This window comes from Haliotis rufescens, unplaced genomic scaffold (assembly GCF_023055435.1).
Source record: "Haliotis rufescens isolate VD_foot unplaced genomic scaffold, xgHalRufe1.0.p SCAF_10, whole genome shotgun sequence".
Lineage (NCBI taxonomy): Eukaryota > Metazoa > Mollusca > Gastropoda > Lepetellida > Haliotidae > Haliotis > Haliotis rufescens.
This window is the reverse complement of record NW_025963780.1, coordinates 22,473,963-22,490,544: the sequence shown is the minus strand read 5'-3', so window position 1 is coordinate 22,490,544 and position 16,582 is coordinate 22,473,963. Positions and strand designations below refer to the sequence as shown.

Sequence of the window (16,582 nt, the reverse complement as noted above, 5' to 3'; positions counted from 1 at the left end):
AGGTGTTTGTATTAAAACAATGTTATTGAATCCCTAAAGACAAATTACTAAGGTAGCATTATGGTACATGCTGTCAGTATTGCAAGTAAATATAAAACGTCAACGCCAGAGAATAACCAGTCTCGATTATCGGCCGAAACAGATTCCATTGGACGTAAAAGTCAAAATGGCGGTTACAGTGATGTGAATGGATCACTGAATATCTGTTCGCGGAAAGCATAAGCATGTTCAATTAACTTCTAAGTTTTCTAGATATCGCAAATTTGACTTTATAAATATCTCCTAAAATACATTTTAAGATAAGACATCACGTATGTAATGATTCTAATTTGTCCTATCTGTAAATATTGTTTTGTTGTTAATAATTATGTGCTAGTGGAAAAACTTTATCTTTGAATTTCGATTTAGAGGTTTCAATTGGGGTAGGAATGTGTAGTCAGGTGACAGCGATCGGCTATATTTAGTAGCGTATGCAGCATACCTCCATCATTGTTCATTACCAGCATGGACTGAAATAAAACAAAACTGGTGCACATGCAGTATTTTAAGCGCTACTGACCAAGTTCATTGCCAGGCTCTCAGTCGGATTGTAAGCACGGGAACAAAATTCAATAAGGATGTTTATCGCTTCTAAAATAGATTTTTCTGGAAAAGTTCACTTTGCATTTTTGTGATTACTGTAAGTAATTAATATTCCTTATCGCCGGAATGGTTTGTTTCAACTTTATCAGTATTAGCACACATGCAGTTGTCTTCATTATTCAATCATCGCGGTATTTGCTGATTCTGTTTCAAGTGTAGACTAACATATAGTCGGTGACATCTTTTATTACATAATACATTCTCGCCTCTACAATTAATGCCATTAATTAATTCCCGATATCGATTTCATATGGAATTTGTGGAAGAGAGCTGGCTAGAGATGGTTGGACTTGCTTTTATATAAATCTAGACTGGCTTTGTTTTCATAAAATACATATATTCCACAGTCAAGTTGCGGGTCTTATTCGAGTGGCGAGGACAAGTCTCAACGCAGCACGAAGAAAGGGGCATAACTCCGCACGCCATAGAGCTAGATCATGACTGGTGTGAAACGGAGTTCTCATGGTGAGAAAATGCTATGGATCACAACACTATATTTTCTGTTGCAACACAAATATCGATACTGAAACCATTTACATTTTCGGTATGGCCTCAAAATCATACAACGTCAAAACAAAAGTAACCCTGAAACACATACATTGAGAAATAAGTCCATATATTCCCGAATTCACCTGATTGTGTAGGTATAATCAGACTCATTTAACACCAGAATTTTGGGGTACATCCTCAAAGTAAATGAGTGAGTGAGTGAGTTTGGTTTAACGCCACTTTTAACAGTTTTCAAGTTATATCACGGCGTGTCAGCTTAATGTGGGAGGAAAGCCTGAAGTGATGCAGGTCTCACACGTTTACCTCTTCGGTGAAACCCACGAGCACGGGTATGGTGCTGACAAACCTAGAAACATAATCAGGGCGAACCGGGATTCGAACCCACAATCATAGGTTTCTGGCTGCCCAAGAAACGAAACACTGCACAGCGAATCGCGGCGCATTAGACGACTGGGCCACCCGTGCCCCCCTCAAAAGTAATGAATTACAGAAAATAAAACAAGAGTTTGCCACTAACGTGGCTATATCCCCCGCCCCTGTTGCAGAATTTATGACATAATTAAATAAAAAAAACCTAACCTTTTTTAACCGAGGTGGAACTTGTTATGGAAATTGTAAAAAAAAGAAGAGTTTGGAACCTAATCCATCTCGCTGCCATGGAAACGTAAAAATATATATTTAAAAAAAAATTCTAAATAGCAAAAGGCACCAGTTCAGTATGTACCTGACAAACCTGCAAAGTTTCATGAAAGAATATTGAACGGTTTATGAGTTATGCTTCGGAAACGAACCCTACCCTCACAGAACATAAGTCCATCTTGTTGCCATGGAAACGTAAAAAAATAAAATTTCTAAAATTTCTGAATAGCAAAAGGCACCAGTTCAGCATGTACTTGACAGACCTGCGAATTTGATGACAAAATATCGAACGGTTTCTGAGTTATGCTCCGGAAACGAAACGTGACGGACGAACGGACGGACGGAGCCCATTTCCATATACCTCGCCAACTTTGTTTGGCAGGGGATAATAACGTTTCGTTTGATGTCATGGCTTGTTTTTTCAATATCTCTTTGACGAAGTCAGAGAGACCATACATTGCTATATATTAAGTAATATATACACATGACCATTATTTAGCACCTTTTTGTGTACATGTGTGTGATTACATACATACTACTGAACACACTCACCACGCAAGACGTTACGGAACACCCTGCAAGTCTTTAGCAAGTTGAGAAGTAAACGTGGCTGAGGGCAGATACTTGAAACAGCTTCCTGACTGACACCTCTTGTGGTGCTAGTAGTCACTCAGTAATCGTACTTTCACTTTCACTTTTAGCGCCTTGACAGACCTACAGCAACAATAAGTTGCCGACCCATCTTCATTATGATCCTATCCTATCAATTCTCCTCCTCTTCCTGCTAGTCAAAGGTATTTCGTGAGTTTGTGTTCGTGTACTGACTAATTGCTCGGTGTTCTTAAACGAAAAGTCGAAAACGGGAATTCCAAAGCTATTTATAGCTTCGTCCCGCAGCGAATATCAATAATTTATTCCATTGGCTGTTATTATAGATTAGAAAAAATGAACTGGTTCCCGGCTCTCTATGCGCGTCAACTTGGGATATGAAGAGACGGGGCCCAGCTTCTAGCAAACACTGCACATTGACTGACTGGTACCGCGTACAACCAGTATGGAAAAAGAAATTAGATTATTGAACGAGGCAAATCACAAAACGCTTCGTCCCTTTTTCCGAAAGCTGTATCGGCCTTTGTATCTGTACCATATAGTCATGTCATTAAACAAAAAAGTTTTCCTCAATGGATTTTAGGTGTTTGTATTAAAAAATATTATTGAATCCCTGAGGACAAATTACTAAGGTAGCATTATGGTACATTCTGTCAGTATTGCAAGTAAATATAAAACGTCAACGCCAGAGAATAACCAGTCTCGATTATCGGCCGAAACAGATTCCATTGGACGTAAAAGTCAAAATAGCGGTTACAGTGATGTGAATGGATCACTGAAAATCTGTTCGCGGAAAGCATAAGCCTGTTCAATAAACTTCTAAGTTTTCTGGACGTCGCAAATTCGACTTTATAAACATCTCCTAAAATACATTTTAAGATAAGACATCACGTATATAATGATTCTAATTTGTCATATCTGTAAACATTGTTTTGTTGTTAATAATTATTATGTGCTAGCGGAAAAACGTTATCTTTGAATTTCGATTTAGAGGCTTCAATTGGGGTAAGAATCTGTAGTCAGGTGACAGCGATCGGCTATATTTAGAAGCGTATGCAGCATACCTCCATCATTGTTCATTACCAGCTTGGACTGAAATAAAACAAAACTGGTGCACATGCAGTATTTACAGCACTTCTGACCAAGTTCATTGCCAGGCACTCAGTCGGATTGTAAGCACGGGAACAAAATTCAATAAGGATGTTAATCGCTTCTCAAATAGATTTTTCTGGAAAAGCTCACTTTGCATTTTTGGGTGATTACTGTAAGTCATTAATATGCCCAATCGCCGGAATGGCTTGCTTTCACTTTATCAGTATTAGCACACATGCAGTTGTCTTCATTATTCAATCATCACGGTATTTCCTGATTCTGTTTCAAGTGTAGACTAACATATAGTCGTGACATCTTTTATCATACAATATATTCTCGCCTCTACAATTAATACCATTAATTAATTCCTGATGCTGATTTCATATGGAGTATGTGGAATAGAGCTGGCGAGAGATGGTGGACTTGTTTTTATATAAATCTAGACTGGTTTTGTTTTCATAAAATACATGTATTCCACAGTCAAGTTGCGGGACTAATTCGAGTGGCGAGAACAAGTCTCAACGCAGCACGAAGAAAGGGGCATAACTCCGCACGTCATAGAGCTAGATCATGACTGGTGTGAAACGGAGCTCTCATGGTGAGAATATGCAATGGATCACAACACTATATTTTCTGTTCCAACACAAATATCGATACTGAAACCATTTACATTTTCGGTATGACTACAAATGATACAACGTCAAAACAAAAGTAACCCTGAAACACAAAACTGAGAAATAAGTCCATATATTCCCGAATTCACCTGGTTGTGTTTGTATAATTTGACTCATTCAACACCAGAACTTTGACGTACAAGTCTTATCCTCAAAGGTAATGAGTGAGTGGGTTTGGTTTAACGCCGCTATTAACAGTTTTCCAGTTATATCACGGCGTGTCAGCTTAATGTGGGAGGAAAGCCCGAAGTGATGCAGGTCACAGACGTTTACCACTTCGGTGAAACCCACGAGCACGGGTATGGTGCTGACAAACCTAGAAACATAATCGGGGCGAACCGGCCGGGGAATGGACCCTCGGACCTTCCGCCCTCTACCACTAGACCACGGAGGCGGTCTCTGGTCGGAGGAGATACAGGGTATTCATAATACACATCTGCAATATTTATAATTATAATTTGTTTGCACATGGACTGTACCTGTCTTTCCCCGAGTCCTCTTGTATTACCATTCATGAAGTCTTTTGCTATTTCCAGGATTCGAAAGATTCCGCTGGACGACGATTTTTGGCAGATGAAGAAGGCGAGCAATCCCGACTTTACTCCCGACTTTACACCCGACTTTACACCCGGCTTTACTCCCGACTTTACCCCCGACTTTACACCCGGCTTTACTCCCGACTTTACTCCCGACTTTACACCCGACTTTACACCCGGCTTTACTCCCGACTTTACTCCCGACTTTACCCCCGACTTTACCCCCGACTTTAATCCCGACTTTACTCCCGACATTAATCCGGACGTTACTCCCGACTTTACTCCCGACGTTACTCCCGACTTAACACCGACTTAACCTCCGACGTTACTCCCGACTTAACTCCCGACTTTACTTCCGACTTTACTCCTGACTTTCACTCCCGACTTAACCTCCGACGTTACTCCCGACTTAACTCCCGACTTTACTCCCGACTTTACACCCGACTTTACACCCGGCTTTACTCCCGACTTTACTCCCGACTTTACCCCCGACGTTACCCTCCGACTTTACCCCCGACTTTAATCCCGACTTTACTCCCGACATTAATCCGGACGTTACTCCCGACTTTACTCCCGACGTTACTCCCGACTTTACTCCCGACATTACTTCCGACTTTACTCCCGACTTAACTCCCGACTTTACCCCGACTTTACTCCTGACTTTCACTCCCGACTTTACTTCCGACTTAACCCCGACATTACTCCCGACTTAACTCCCCGACTTTACTCCCGATTTTTACTCCCGACTTAACCCCGACTTTACTCCCGACTTAACCCCGACTTTACTTCCGACTTTACTCCCGACTTTACCCCGACTTTACTTCCGACTTTATCCCGACATTACACCCGACTTAACCCCTCACCCACGTTCGTTTGTTGTTGAACGCTGAACAAAATCTGACACTTTGCATATAGAGATTATCTTCCACTTCATTGTTGGGAATGTATGTTTTGTTTATTCCGTGTATATATTGACAATGTGGAAACTCACTGGGCAAATAATCTCTTTATCACATAATGTCATTCTTAAATTATAGGATGTTTAAGACGTAATCTGTCAGTGGAGTAGATTTAGAAACCGAGTTTAACCACGATGTATGAGTGAACCGTCCAAAGTTTTGTTTGCATGTTGTTTAACGACGCACTTAGCAATATTCCAGCTGTATCATGTATATGACGGTGGTCTGTAAATGATTGAGTATGGACCAGACCAGTGATTGACATAATGAGCATCGATCCACGCAACTGAGGTACGATGACATTCATTAACCAAGTCAGCGAGCCTGACCACCCGATCCCGTTAGTTGCCTCTTTCTGACTAATTCTAACCCGAAACAGGAGAAAATAAAAGATCAGTATTAAAGTTGTCTGTCTGCTTGATGTGGGAGCCCAAAGTGACGCAGGTCTTAGATATGTACCTGACTTGGTTGATGCATGTCATCGTATCCCAATTGCGTGGATCGATGCTCATGATATCAATCACTGGATTGTCTGGTCCAGACTCGATTATTTACAGACCGCCGTTATATAGCTGGAATATTGCAGAGTGCGATGTTAAACGACAAACAAACAAGCAAGGAAACAAACAAAACATATGTATCACTTAGGTGAAACTGTGCCTTTTAAGTATAAATAACTTGGGTTGTTGAAGACCAACCTGTCGTTCAGTTTCTTGTCCTGACGGTCGTGGTTCCCGGCTGCAAACGCCATGACACGTTGGCGAAAACAAACTCGAACACTGCTCTGATATTATTTAATTTATTGTCTAAATTTACAAATATGTATGTAAAAATATGATTTGTAATAACCATAATGGTTATGGAATGAAATGTACAATTGTCTCGACAGTGTCATTTGTCGCATTTCTGTATCATTCGAAAAAATAACTGACCCCACTGAACACTGTATATACACAACAACATAGGTAGGTGGAATTTTACATCCCTGTGATTGAAAAGCCTTTGTTTCCATCCCACGCGAGCAGCCGCAGGCCACTTGAAATACCAGTACTTATTACAAAGAGAGTGGAAGAAATTACATCTTACGTCATCCCAAAGGGAAAGCAGGATTATGTATAGATAATATCTACTCCACTTTTATAGGCATATTTTTATATTTCAATGATACCCAAAACTAATTCTCATCATATAATACTCAAAACAAGTTATGAACGCCAACAATTTGAAGGCTGTGACAGATTGTCTAGTCTATGAAAAAATGAGTATTCTTTAACTTCTTTTGAGTAGTATGAGTCAAGTGTATATGTAGATCGAATAACACATCTGCTTATCCCCTAACAAACGTTGAGCAGTACAGTCCTGTACACTGTTCAAGAAATCGCGTTTCATAAAGGATCTCGAGTAGGCATTCCTGAGTAGGCTGATCTGTGTTCTGTCAGCCTATGATGAATCTACATTGGATGAATTTAACAGTTGTAGTTCAAAATATACACTCTAAATTGTATTCGTAAACTACTCTATCACAAGCTACAGGGAGGGCATTATGCTAATAAATAGTAACCAAATAACTGTACAAGCACATTCAAGACAGCCACCACTGAACTACTTGGTCGTCATCTTTCCGACGCAAGGGAAGTAACTTACTATAAACGTTAAGTTTCTAGAAGACTGGTCTTTTATGGTCAGTTAACTCCCTTTCCTCGTGAAGATGCATGGTAGTCAAAGGGAGCTGTTGGATGTCGGATAAATATTAATTATTTTAAGGTCACAGGTCTGCGTATTTTGTATTAGACAAAATAAACTTTTCAAGGGATTTATAAATTCAAGTCAACAAGTAACAACTCTGTCATATTTTACTCCGAAAATGAACGGCATGTCAATCGTTGGTATTAAAACGTGTTGAATATTAAAAGTTGTTAACTTGAAATTTTCGAAAGCTCTGCGCATCACCAACTTTATGCTGGATTCGCTTGACAAAGACGTCTCTGGGATGTGGGCTAAAACATCATTGCAGAAGGTGACATTGACCTGCTCCCCTATCTACAAATGTGGATATACGCTATACTCGTTATCACGTCTCCCTGACCGATAGAGCCTACTATATGTCCCTCCACGTGGTGTCAGTGAGATAAACAGTGCCCCACATCAATAAGACATGTAGGTTCTTGAACTTTCTTATCGAAGCCTCGTTCACAATTATACTACTAAAAGGTAAAGAACCACCAATTTGTCATATTACTATAGTTATCAGCCATGGCATGGCATATTAAGCATAGTAATATGAAAAACATCGGTTGGTTCTTAACCTTTCCATGTGGTGTATGTCCGGTCACAAATAATTCATCACAGCAGAGAAGCTAAAATAGATCTATTTCATGGTCCCTGATGACAGACACCGTTTTGATTTTTTGCTGATTTCAAAACAACAGGATTTCAACATCATATGAAATACTTTCAATTGCAATTTACAGTCAATTAGGAAAGCATAAGTGCTTAGGATAAATACTTGACAAGTATATACACTCTGCGATGTCCCATCTTCGACGACATGGTGCCATAAAACTGGTGCCAGTCTGGCGCCTTGCACATCACAGAGACCTCAGGTCATCATTTGCATAGATTCAGAATTTTGCTGGACGAAAAGCGATAACGGAAAAATGGGGAGAAATCAATTTCAGGTCCATTAATTTTAATCATTTAAAAACCCAAACAACCAGTTTGGTTTGGAAGTTGGCTATAGACTGATTTGACTTTCGGGGAGGGAGGGGAAGATATTTTTATATAAAAAAACATGATCGGCAGGACTTTTTGGAATATGGAAGACAAAATTCGTTATAGGTTGTTTCGTGTATATAAAGTCCATGGAAAGTCGGACTATCTGCAGAGCCCGTGTGCTGGACAACCAGGTTCGGTATAAGCGAGTTTGAGTTATCGCCCCTTTGAACAGTACTCCGGTTATATCACGTCTTGTCCGCTGGATGTGGGAGGAAAGCCCCCCCCCCCCCCCCCCACACACACACACACACACACACACAAGTGATGCAGGTTTAGACGTTTACCATTTTGGTTAAACCCACAAACACCGGTAAGGCGCTGACAAACCTATAAACAAGGGAATCTTGGAGGATTGGGTCACACGGTTATAAGAAACATTTGACATACAATATCATACAACAGTATAATTGATTCAATTATCCACAGTCTGAAACCCAGGACACATCCTTCACACACGCCCGAAATACTGAGACAAACGGTGACGGTTTGGGGGTTGGGGAATTGTTCCGAAATATATTCACCCCAGGACCCGGTTTCATTAAGCCATCTTAGTTAACTTTGAAACAGTATTAGCACAAAGATCGATTTGTACAGCCGGGCCCAGCTGGTTGACGGAGGTGCGTGAATACGACATGTTGGTAAAAGCACCCGAGAGACAAGGCTCTTATTACAGATATAAGACACGTGAACAGCACTTTCAGGTATACTTGGTTTCACAACAAGGACTATGTACAGATATCAGAGGTACCTATTCTGGAAGTACAGTGGTCTCGCTTCACCACAAGACTAAAACCGCTGGGTCTCGCGGTTGAAAAGCACCATATCAAATTTAAAGATGGCAAGTGTAATTACAGTAACGCTGTGCAGCTTCCGACAACCAACCAACTTTGGAGAGGCTGGTGCTAACGGTAAGGCAATATATGCTTACCCTTGTGGCGAACACCTGGGCCCACTTGCACAAAGTGATCTTAGCGCTAAGACTATTGTAAGCCTATGTTAAAGTATGGGAGTTACGATCATCTTGGCGCTAAGATCGCTTTGTGCATGTGGGCCCTGGTGTCATCACCGACTTTCTGTTATCATTCGTATAACTCACACCATTATGTCCCTCTGACGTTTTACATTTACATGGGATCTTGACAGGGGCCATCTCGCAATCAGTTTGATCACAATCACCTCATTGTCATCGAAGTTTACAGTGTATTAATCGTGCAGTTATTACAAGAGACAAACTATCTCCGTTTTACAAATGCCACTAATTACATGCATTGACTGAACATGGGTACTAGGACACAATCACATTTAAAGGTTTCACAGATCTTTCTGAAGAAGACAAGATTTTGGACGGTGTTCGAATTATGTTTCCGTGGAAATGTTAATCAATCCAAGTTTCATGAAAGCAAACTACATAACAAAACTATATTGCCTTACGATGCTGAGTTTGTGGGTTTCGTTCCAGAAACTATTACGAGTGGTGAACAAGTCTCTGAGAGCCATAAATAACCATGAACCGTTCCACAAAGCGATCTTAGCTCTACGCCTGGGTTAATGATAAAGCACCCAGTTATGATCTTAGTGCTAAGCTGGCTTTGTGGTGGCGGCCCAGGTGATGAGAATGGGCACCAGGAACACAGCTACATAAATTACACGATGTGTCAGCTTTGAAAATTGGACGTTTAACGCCACATTCAGCAGTCTCACGACGGAAGTCCCGAATGAGCTTCATACTCATAGGCGAATCACACATGGATTTCAGCGTGACGAGCAACCACTGTCTGTCCGTCCGAGCATGCGCAATGAATATGATGAATCGTAAAGAAAGTCATGTAAATAGAAAGTAACTAAAGCCACATAAAATATTACTTGTTTCTCAAGACGTATTAAGAAAATAGGGTAAGTAGGTTTAAATTTCATTTCGATTTCGGTAACACACAAACCTTATTTCACACTTATAATTTACTGAAACTAAAGTAAAGAATTTTCCAATTTGAAATCACGAACAGCACTGCTGGCCGAAAGAACGGGTTACATCAAAAAGTGCAACTTAAAAGCAAATAACCCTAAACATGCGGAACATGTATCGAATAAAGCGTGCTGTCTAAAAAGAAATAAATTAGGTGGACTGGTGAAGAGAAACGAGAATTTCGTGTGGCTTTAACATTACAAGGTACATTTGTTCAGCTGTATAATTCTACATAAACGAATAAATGGATCCTCCGTGCGTACTTGTCGACATAGTCTGCATACGGTACGGATGCCCTTGTCTAGTCCATGCTCTACCTGTAGTATAGATTATCAGTGGAGCTTATACCTCTCAAAAAGCAACGTCACTTGCCCACAAAATGTTCACTTCGATCCTTCAGAATCAGATGAAGCTCTCAGCCATCGCTTCCTTCTCGTGAAGCCTGAATGCCGGCCCCTCTGCCGGTGCGGCCACGTTGTTATAACTTGGCGGTGGTTGCTCGCTACTGTAACCGCGCGACCGGTCACGTTGTTCGTAATAGTCCCGCCTGGTGTCACCGCGGTCATTGTCATAATGATTCTGAGAACGGCCGAATCTGGCATTATCATGTCTATCATCGTACTGTTTGTTTGGGCGATCATACACATCCCTCGATTGACCATTCCCGCCATAGTCGTATCTACCGGATGGCTTCGTTTTGGAAGCTAACTCTTTGTGTTTCCGGATAATATCGTCGTTATCATCATGGCGGAATCCGTGATTCTCATGAGCTCTCTGCGTCGGCGTGTTTCCGTATTTGTCCATTGGATCATAATGACGACCGCCGCTCTCCCTCATAGGCTCATTTGGCTTCCGGTGGCCATCTTGCCTCCGGTTGCCATAGTAACCACTGAAGCCATCATCATCAGCCCCCGAGTAGCCGCTGTCGGCTCCCCCTGTGGAGTGAGAGGACCGGTCACTATCCCTGTGGGGGATTTGGTCAAACGGTTTGGCCACACCAGGACCTGGACTTATGTTGTAGTAGCTGTCGCTGGACGACGTTCGACCCCGATTATTGTCCACTACAGTGATGTCGGGATATAGATGACCATTCCCGTAGCCCTGTTCTCTTTTCTCCTGCACGCGAGGTTGGTAATTATCTCCCCTTCTCTGAGGTCGGACAGGCTGTCTGGTGTCAGAGTGCACGTTGCGTCTGGCTGAGCTAAAACCACCGTCATCCTCCACGAACGAGGTTTCAACTTGCCTAATGTCTACGCTGTCGCCTTTAGCACTTGTTACACTGTGCATGCGTATTTTATCATCGGGTTTCTCTCCCGCTGCTTCCGAACTGTCACTTGCCTTGGGCTGGCGTCGTTTCTTCCGCCGGAAGCTCTCGTACAAGCGGCCTGCTTGCGCATAGTTGTAAGTCTCGGGCCGCTCCTCCCCGATATCGTCTAAGGGCGAGATCTCGTTTATGGTCCATCCATGCAGCACATCTCGTATTTCATCTGCAATAAACATAATGGAATCAGAGTTGCATTGGCATTCTCAACAAGGGCGAGCGTTAAAAGTACCATTCCACGACGCTAGTGTACAGTGGCGTATGTTCACCTAATCGATTAAACAATTTCTGAAAAAGAAATTCCCTTATGATACATAACGTGGACCCTTTCGCTATATTAAATAGCTTATTACAACGTCCAATCAAACTCCTTTTGTGTATACATTATGTTTGTTTGTTTGTTGTTTAACGCCGCACTCAGCAATATTCCAGCTATATGACGGCGGTCTGTAAATATTTGAGTCTGGACCAGAAAATCTGGTGATTGACATCATGACCATCGATCCACGGAATTGGGATACGATGACATACATCAACAACGTCAACGAGCCTGCCCACCCGATCCCGTTAGTCGCCTCTTACGACAAGCATGGGTTGCTGAAGACCTATTTTAGTCCGGATCTTCACGGGTGAGATACATTATGTGTCAAGTTACAAGTGAGTGAGTGAGTGAGTATGGTTTTACGCCGCTTTTAGCAATATTCCTGCAATATTCCAGCAATATCATGGCGGGGGACACAAGAAATGGGCTTCACACATTGTACCCATGTCGGGAATCGAACCCGGGTGCTCGGCGTAACGAGCCAAGTTACAAACAACATGAAATCGGTAGCTTTGGTTGGAGGTTTTTTGTTTGTAAAGGCTATTTTTATCACAGCTAAACTTATTAATTTTGTTTATTTTCTAACAACGCACTCAGTAATATTCCAGCTACATGACAGAGTTTTGTAAATAATCGAGTCTGGACAACATAATCCAGTGATTGATATCATGAGCATTGATCTACGCAATTGGGATACGATGACATGCATCAGTAAAGTCAGATAGTCCGTTCCCGTTCCCGTCATTCGCCTCTTTCTGACCAATTCTACCTTGGATCTTCAAGGGAGAAAATGAAAGATCAGTATTCCAGTTATATCGCAGCCTGTCAGCTTGATGTGGGAGGAAAACCCAAAGTGACGCAGGTCTTAGATATTTAGCACTTTAGTGAGTGAGTGAGTTTGGTTTTACGCCGCTTTTAGCAATATTCCAGCAATATCACGGCGGGGGACACCAGAAATGGGCTTCACACATTGTACCCATGACGGGAATCGAACCCGGGTCTTCGGCATGACGAGCGAACGCTTTTACCACTAGGCTACCCGACCGTCCCTACCACTTTAGTGTAACTCGGGTATGGTGCTAACAAATTTAGAGAGATAATCCGAGCCGATCTGGGATTAGAACTCTAGGTCTTGGTTTCTGGCACACCAAAAAGAAGAAACTGTGAACATACACGTAGCATTGCGGCGCCTTAGACGACTTTGCCTTTGTGTATATAAATAAGTTGTTCCAGCCAGACAAGGCTTACCTTCTGTTATTGCTGGGATTTTCCCTCGTAGTATTTTGTCTTGCGGGTTTTGCACACGTTTAATCTCGTTCAGGGTGATGTCCGCAAAGTCGAAATTCAGCTCAGTGCACTGTTGAAACAAGGGCAGAAACTCATCATATGATATCTGAAGTCAAAACCTTTCCCAGGATGACATCTAATATGTAACCACTGTAACTGATTTTCTCTTCAGCAGAATGTCCTTTTGGTGAAAACCTGGGGTCTTGTTTTACGCAACTTTTTCCCTTATTCACGCATTATCCCCTCGAGGGACACCAACATTACATTGTGCCCATGTGTCTCAATGGAACCCAGTCTCTCAGCGTGACGAGCTGACACTCTCACCACTGGACTAAACCCAAGGAAACCATACGTTTATTTTTTCTGTTTCATTTTACTGCGACTATATTTCATGCTGCTGGGCAAGGCGAATAATCTGAAACAGTATTTACCGAAGTAATTTGTTTTGTACATACTTATAGATGCACAAGAAAAAATACCCATATATACAAAATATACAATTTTGTATATTTGATATTTCCAAAATATACAATTTTGTATAGTTGGTATTTCCAAAATATACAATTTTGTATATATGGTTAGATTTTACCACTGCTTCATTCAATTTCCTCACCTCTTATAGAATGTTTCACATAATATGTGGTTGCAAAGTTTACTAATGATACCGAACAGTATAATTATTGCATGTGACAATAATGCTTTAATACTATTTTCATTATGACAACTATATGATGTTATGAAATAATTTGTATTTCGTTATGTTTTACAGATCTTAATAACAGTTTGATCAATATAAAATGCGTACGCCAGCAACAAGTAGTTGAAAGTAGTTTTAAACATTGATGTTTATCGTTCCAAAGCTCTGTTCTCCAGCTCAGTTCATCTTTGTTTACGAGAACGTTTTTAATATGGGCAATTTTCTTCTTTCGGGACATTGGAGCAGTCATAATATTCATAACATCATAAATATTAAGATTACAGGCAATTTTAACAACTTTAGTACTTTTACATAGTAACCATTTTCTTCATCAAAGCGTTACAAGTACTGTTATTAAATCTTGGGGTAGTCTAAAAACATTAGCATGTAATGTAACAAACGGGGAGGAGAGACCCATGTCTCCATTAGTGGCTATACATGGAGGTACCGTTACTAACACCAAGAAATAATTTACCGGCTCTATTTTGGATTAGATTAACGTTTTATCCTCATATACCAGAGCCATAGATCATTACCGGCTCAACAAGACTTTCATACAGTTTCATAAAAAAACATCATAAGACATACACCCAACAGAATAAGACAAAGCATGGCTGGCAGAATTGTACAACTCTTTCACAGTTTCACATATCTAGATGCTCGTCAACCCGTAGTCCCAGATAACGATATGATTCTACATAGACCAGTGTTTGCCCAGCGTAGAGGAATCTGGTTAATCTGTATCACTTAACGAGTTTGAATAGCTTACTCTGCCCACAGTCGAGAGCAGCACAGTAATTAGTAGTTTAGACCAGGCGAATACACTGGTCACACTTGACTGGTCTGTCTGATGATTCGGCCACCTGCCAAATGGGATGTCTGACAATTGGGTGTGAACCTTACAGAGGAAGTTATTTTATGAATGCGTCACCTGTTTCAAAAGAGATGACCATTATCTAAGTAAAATACTTCTAAGATCATAAAGGACATAACATTTAATAAAGTGAAATTCATTTTCGACAAACTTTTATGAACAATTTTAAAACAGTGCGGGCAGATTCTATTTTCTAAAAGGTTTGGGGGGTTGTAAATCGTCCTGTTTCGATCCAGATCTAAAACTAGCTAAAATGCGACGGTGGTCCCTGTATTTAAAACATAAGGAGCAACAACGTTACGATCATGAAAGTTCTTAATGTATTGCCCTTAACGTTATGTTTATCGTTCCAAAGCTCTGTTCTCCAGCTCAGTTCATCTTTGTTTACGAGAACGTTTTTAATATGGGCTATTTTCTTCTTTCGGGACGTTGGAGCAGTCATAATATTCATAACATCATAAATATTAAGATTATAGGCAATTTTAACAACTTTAGTACTCCATGAACTTTTACATAGTAACCATTTTCTTCATCAAAGCGTTACAAGTACTGTTATTAAATCTTGGGGTAGTCTAAAAACATAAGCATGTAATGTAACAAACGGGGAGGAGAGACCCATGTCTCCATTAGTGGCTATACATGGAGGTACCGTTACTAACACCAAGAAATAATTTACCGGCTCTATTGTGGATTAGATAAACGTTTTATCCTCATATACCAGAGCCATAGATCATTACCGGCTCAACAAGACTTTCATACAGTTTCATAAAAAAACATCATAAGACATACACCCAACAGAATAAGACAAAGCATGGCTGGCAGAATTGTACAACTCTTTCACAGTTTCACATATCTAGATGCTCGTCAACCCGTAGTCCCAGATAACGATATGATTCTACATAGACCAGTGTTTGCCCAGCGTAGAGGAATCTGGTTAATCTGTATCACTTAACGAGTTTGAATAGCTTACTCTGCCCACAGTCGAGAGCAGCACAGTAATTAGTAGTTTAGACCAGGCGAATACACTGGTCACACTTGACTGGTCTGTCTGATGATTCGGCCACCTGCCAAATGGGATGTCTGACAATTGGGTGTGAACCTTACAGAGGAAGTTATTTTATGAATGCGTCACCTGTTTCAAAAGAGATGACCATTATCTAAGTAAAATACTTCTAAGATCATAAAGGACATAACATTTAATAAAGTGAAATTCATTTTCGACAAACTTTTATGAACAATTTTAAAACAGTGCGGGCAGATTCTATTTTCTAAAAGGTTTGGGGGGTTGTAAATCGTCCTGTTTCGATCCAGATCTAAAACTAGCTAAAATGCGACGGTGGTCCCTGTATTTAAAACATAAGGAGCAACAACGTTACGATCATGAAAGTTCTTAATGTATTGCCCTTAACGTTATGTTTATCGTTCCAAAGCTCTGTTCTCCAGCTCAGTTCATCTTTGTTTACGAGAACGTTTTTAATATGGGCTATTTTCTTCTTTCGGGACGTTGGAGCAGTCATAATATTCATAACATCATAAATATTAAGATTATAGGCAATTTTAACAACTTTAGTACTCCATGAACTTTTACATAGTAACCATTTTCTTCATCAAAGCGTTACAAGTACTGTTATTAAATCTTGGGGTAGTCTAAAAACATAAGCATGTAATGTAACAAACGGGGA

General features: G+C 40.7%; 1 protein-coding gene across 1 annotated transcript in view; it reads right to left on the bottom strand.

Moving 5' to 3' along the window:
• Positions 1-6,446: 6,446 nt before the first annotated feature.
• The window catches only part of LOC124130888, a 37,842-nt gene continuing 27,706 nt past the window's right edge, over positions 6,447-16,582 (bottom strand). Inside the window, exons 6-7 of the mRNA XM_046493938.2 lie at positions 13,291-13,399; positions 6,447-11,886 (exon numbers count right to left, since the gene is read on the bottom strand). Of these exons, the coding sequence (XP_046349894.2) occupies positions 10,802-11,886; positions 13,291-13,399 (1,194 nt within the window). The 3' untranslated portion in view covers positions 6,447-10,801. The remainder of the gene's footprint in view (positions 11,887-13,290; positions 13,400-16,582) is intronic.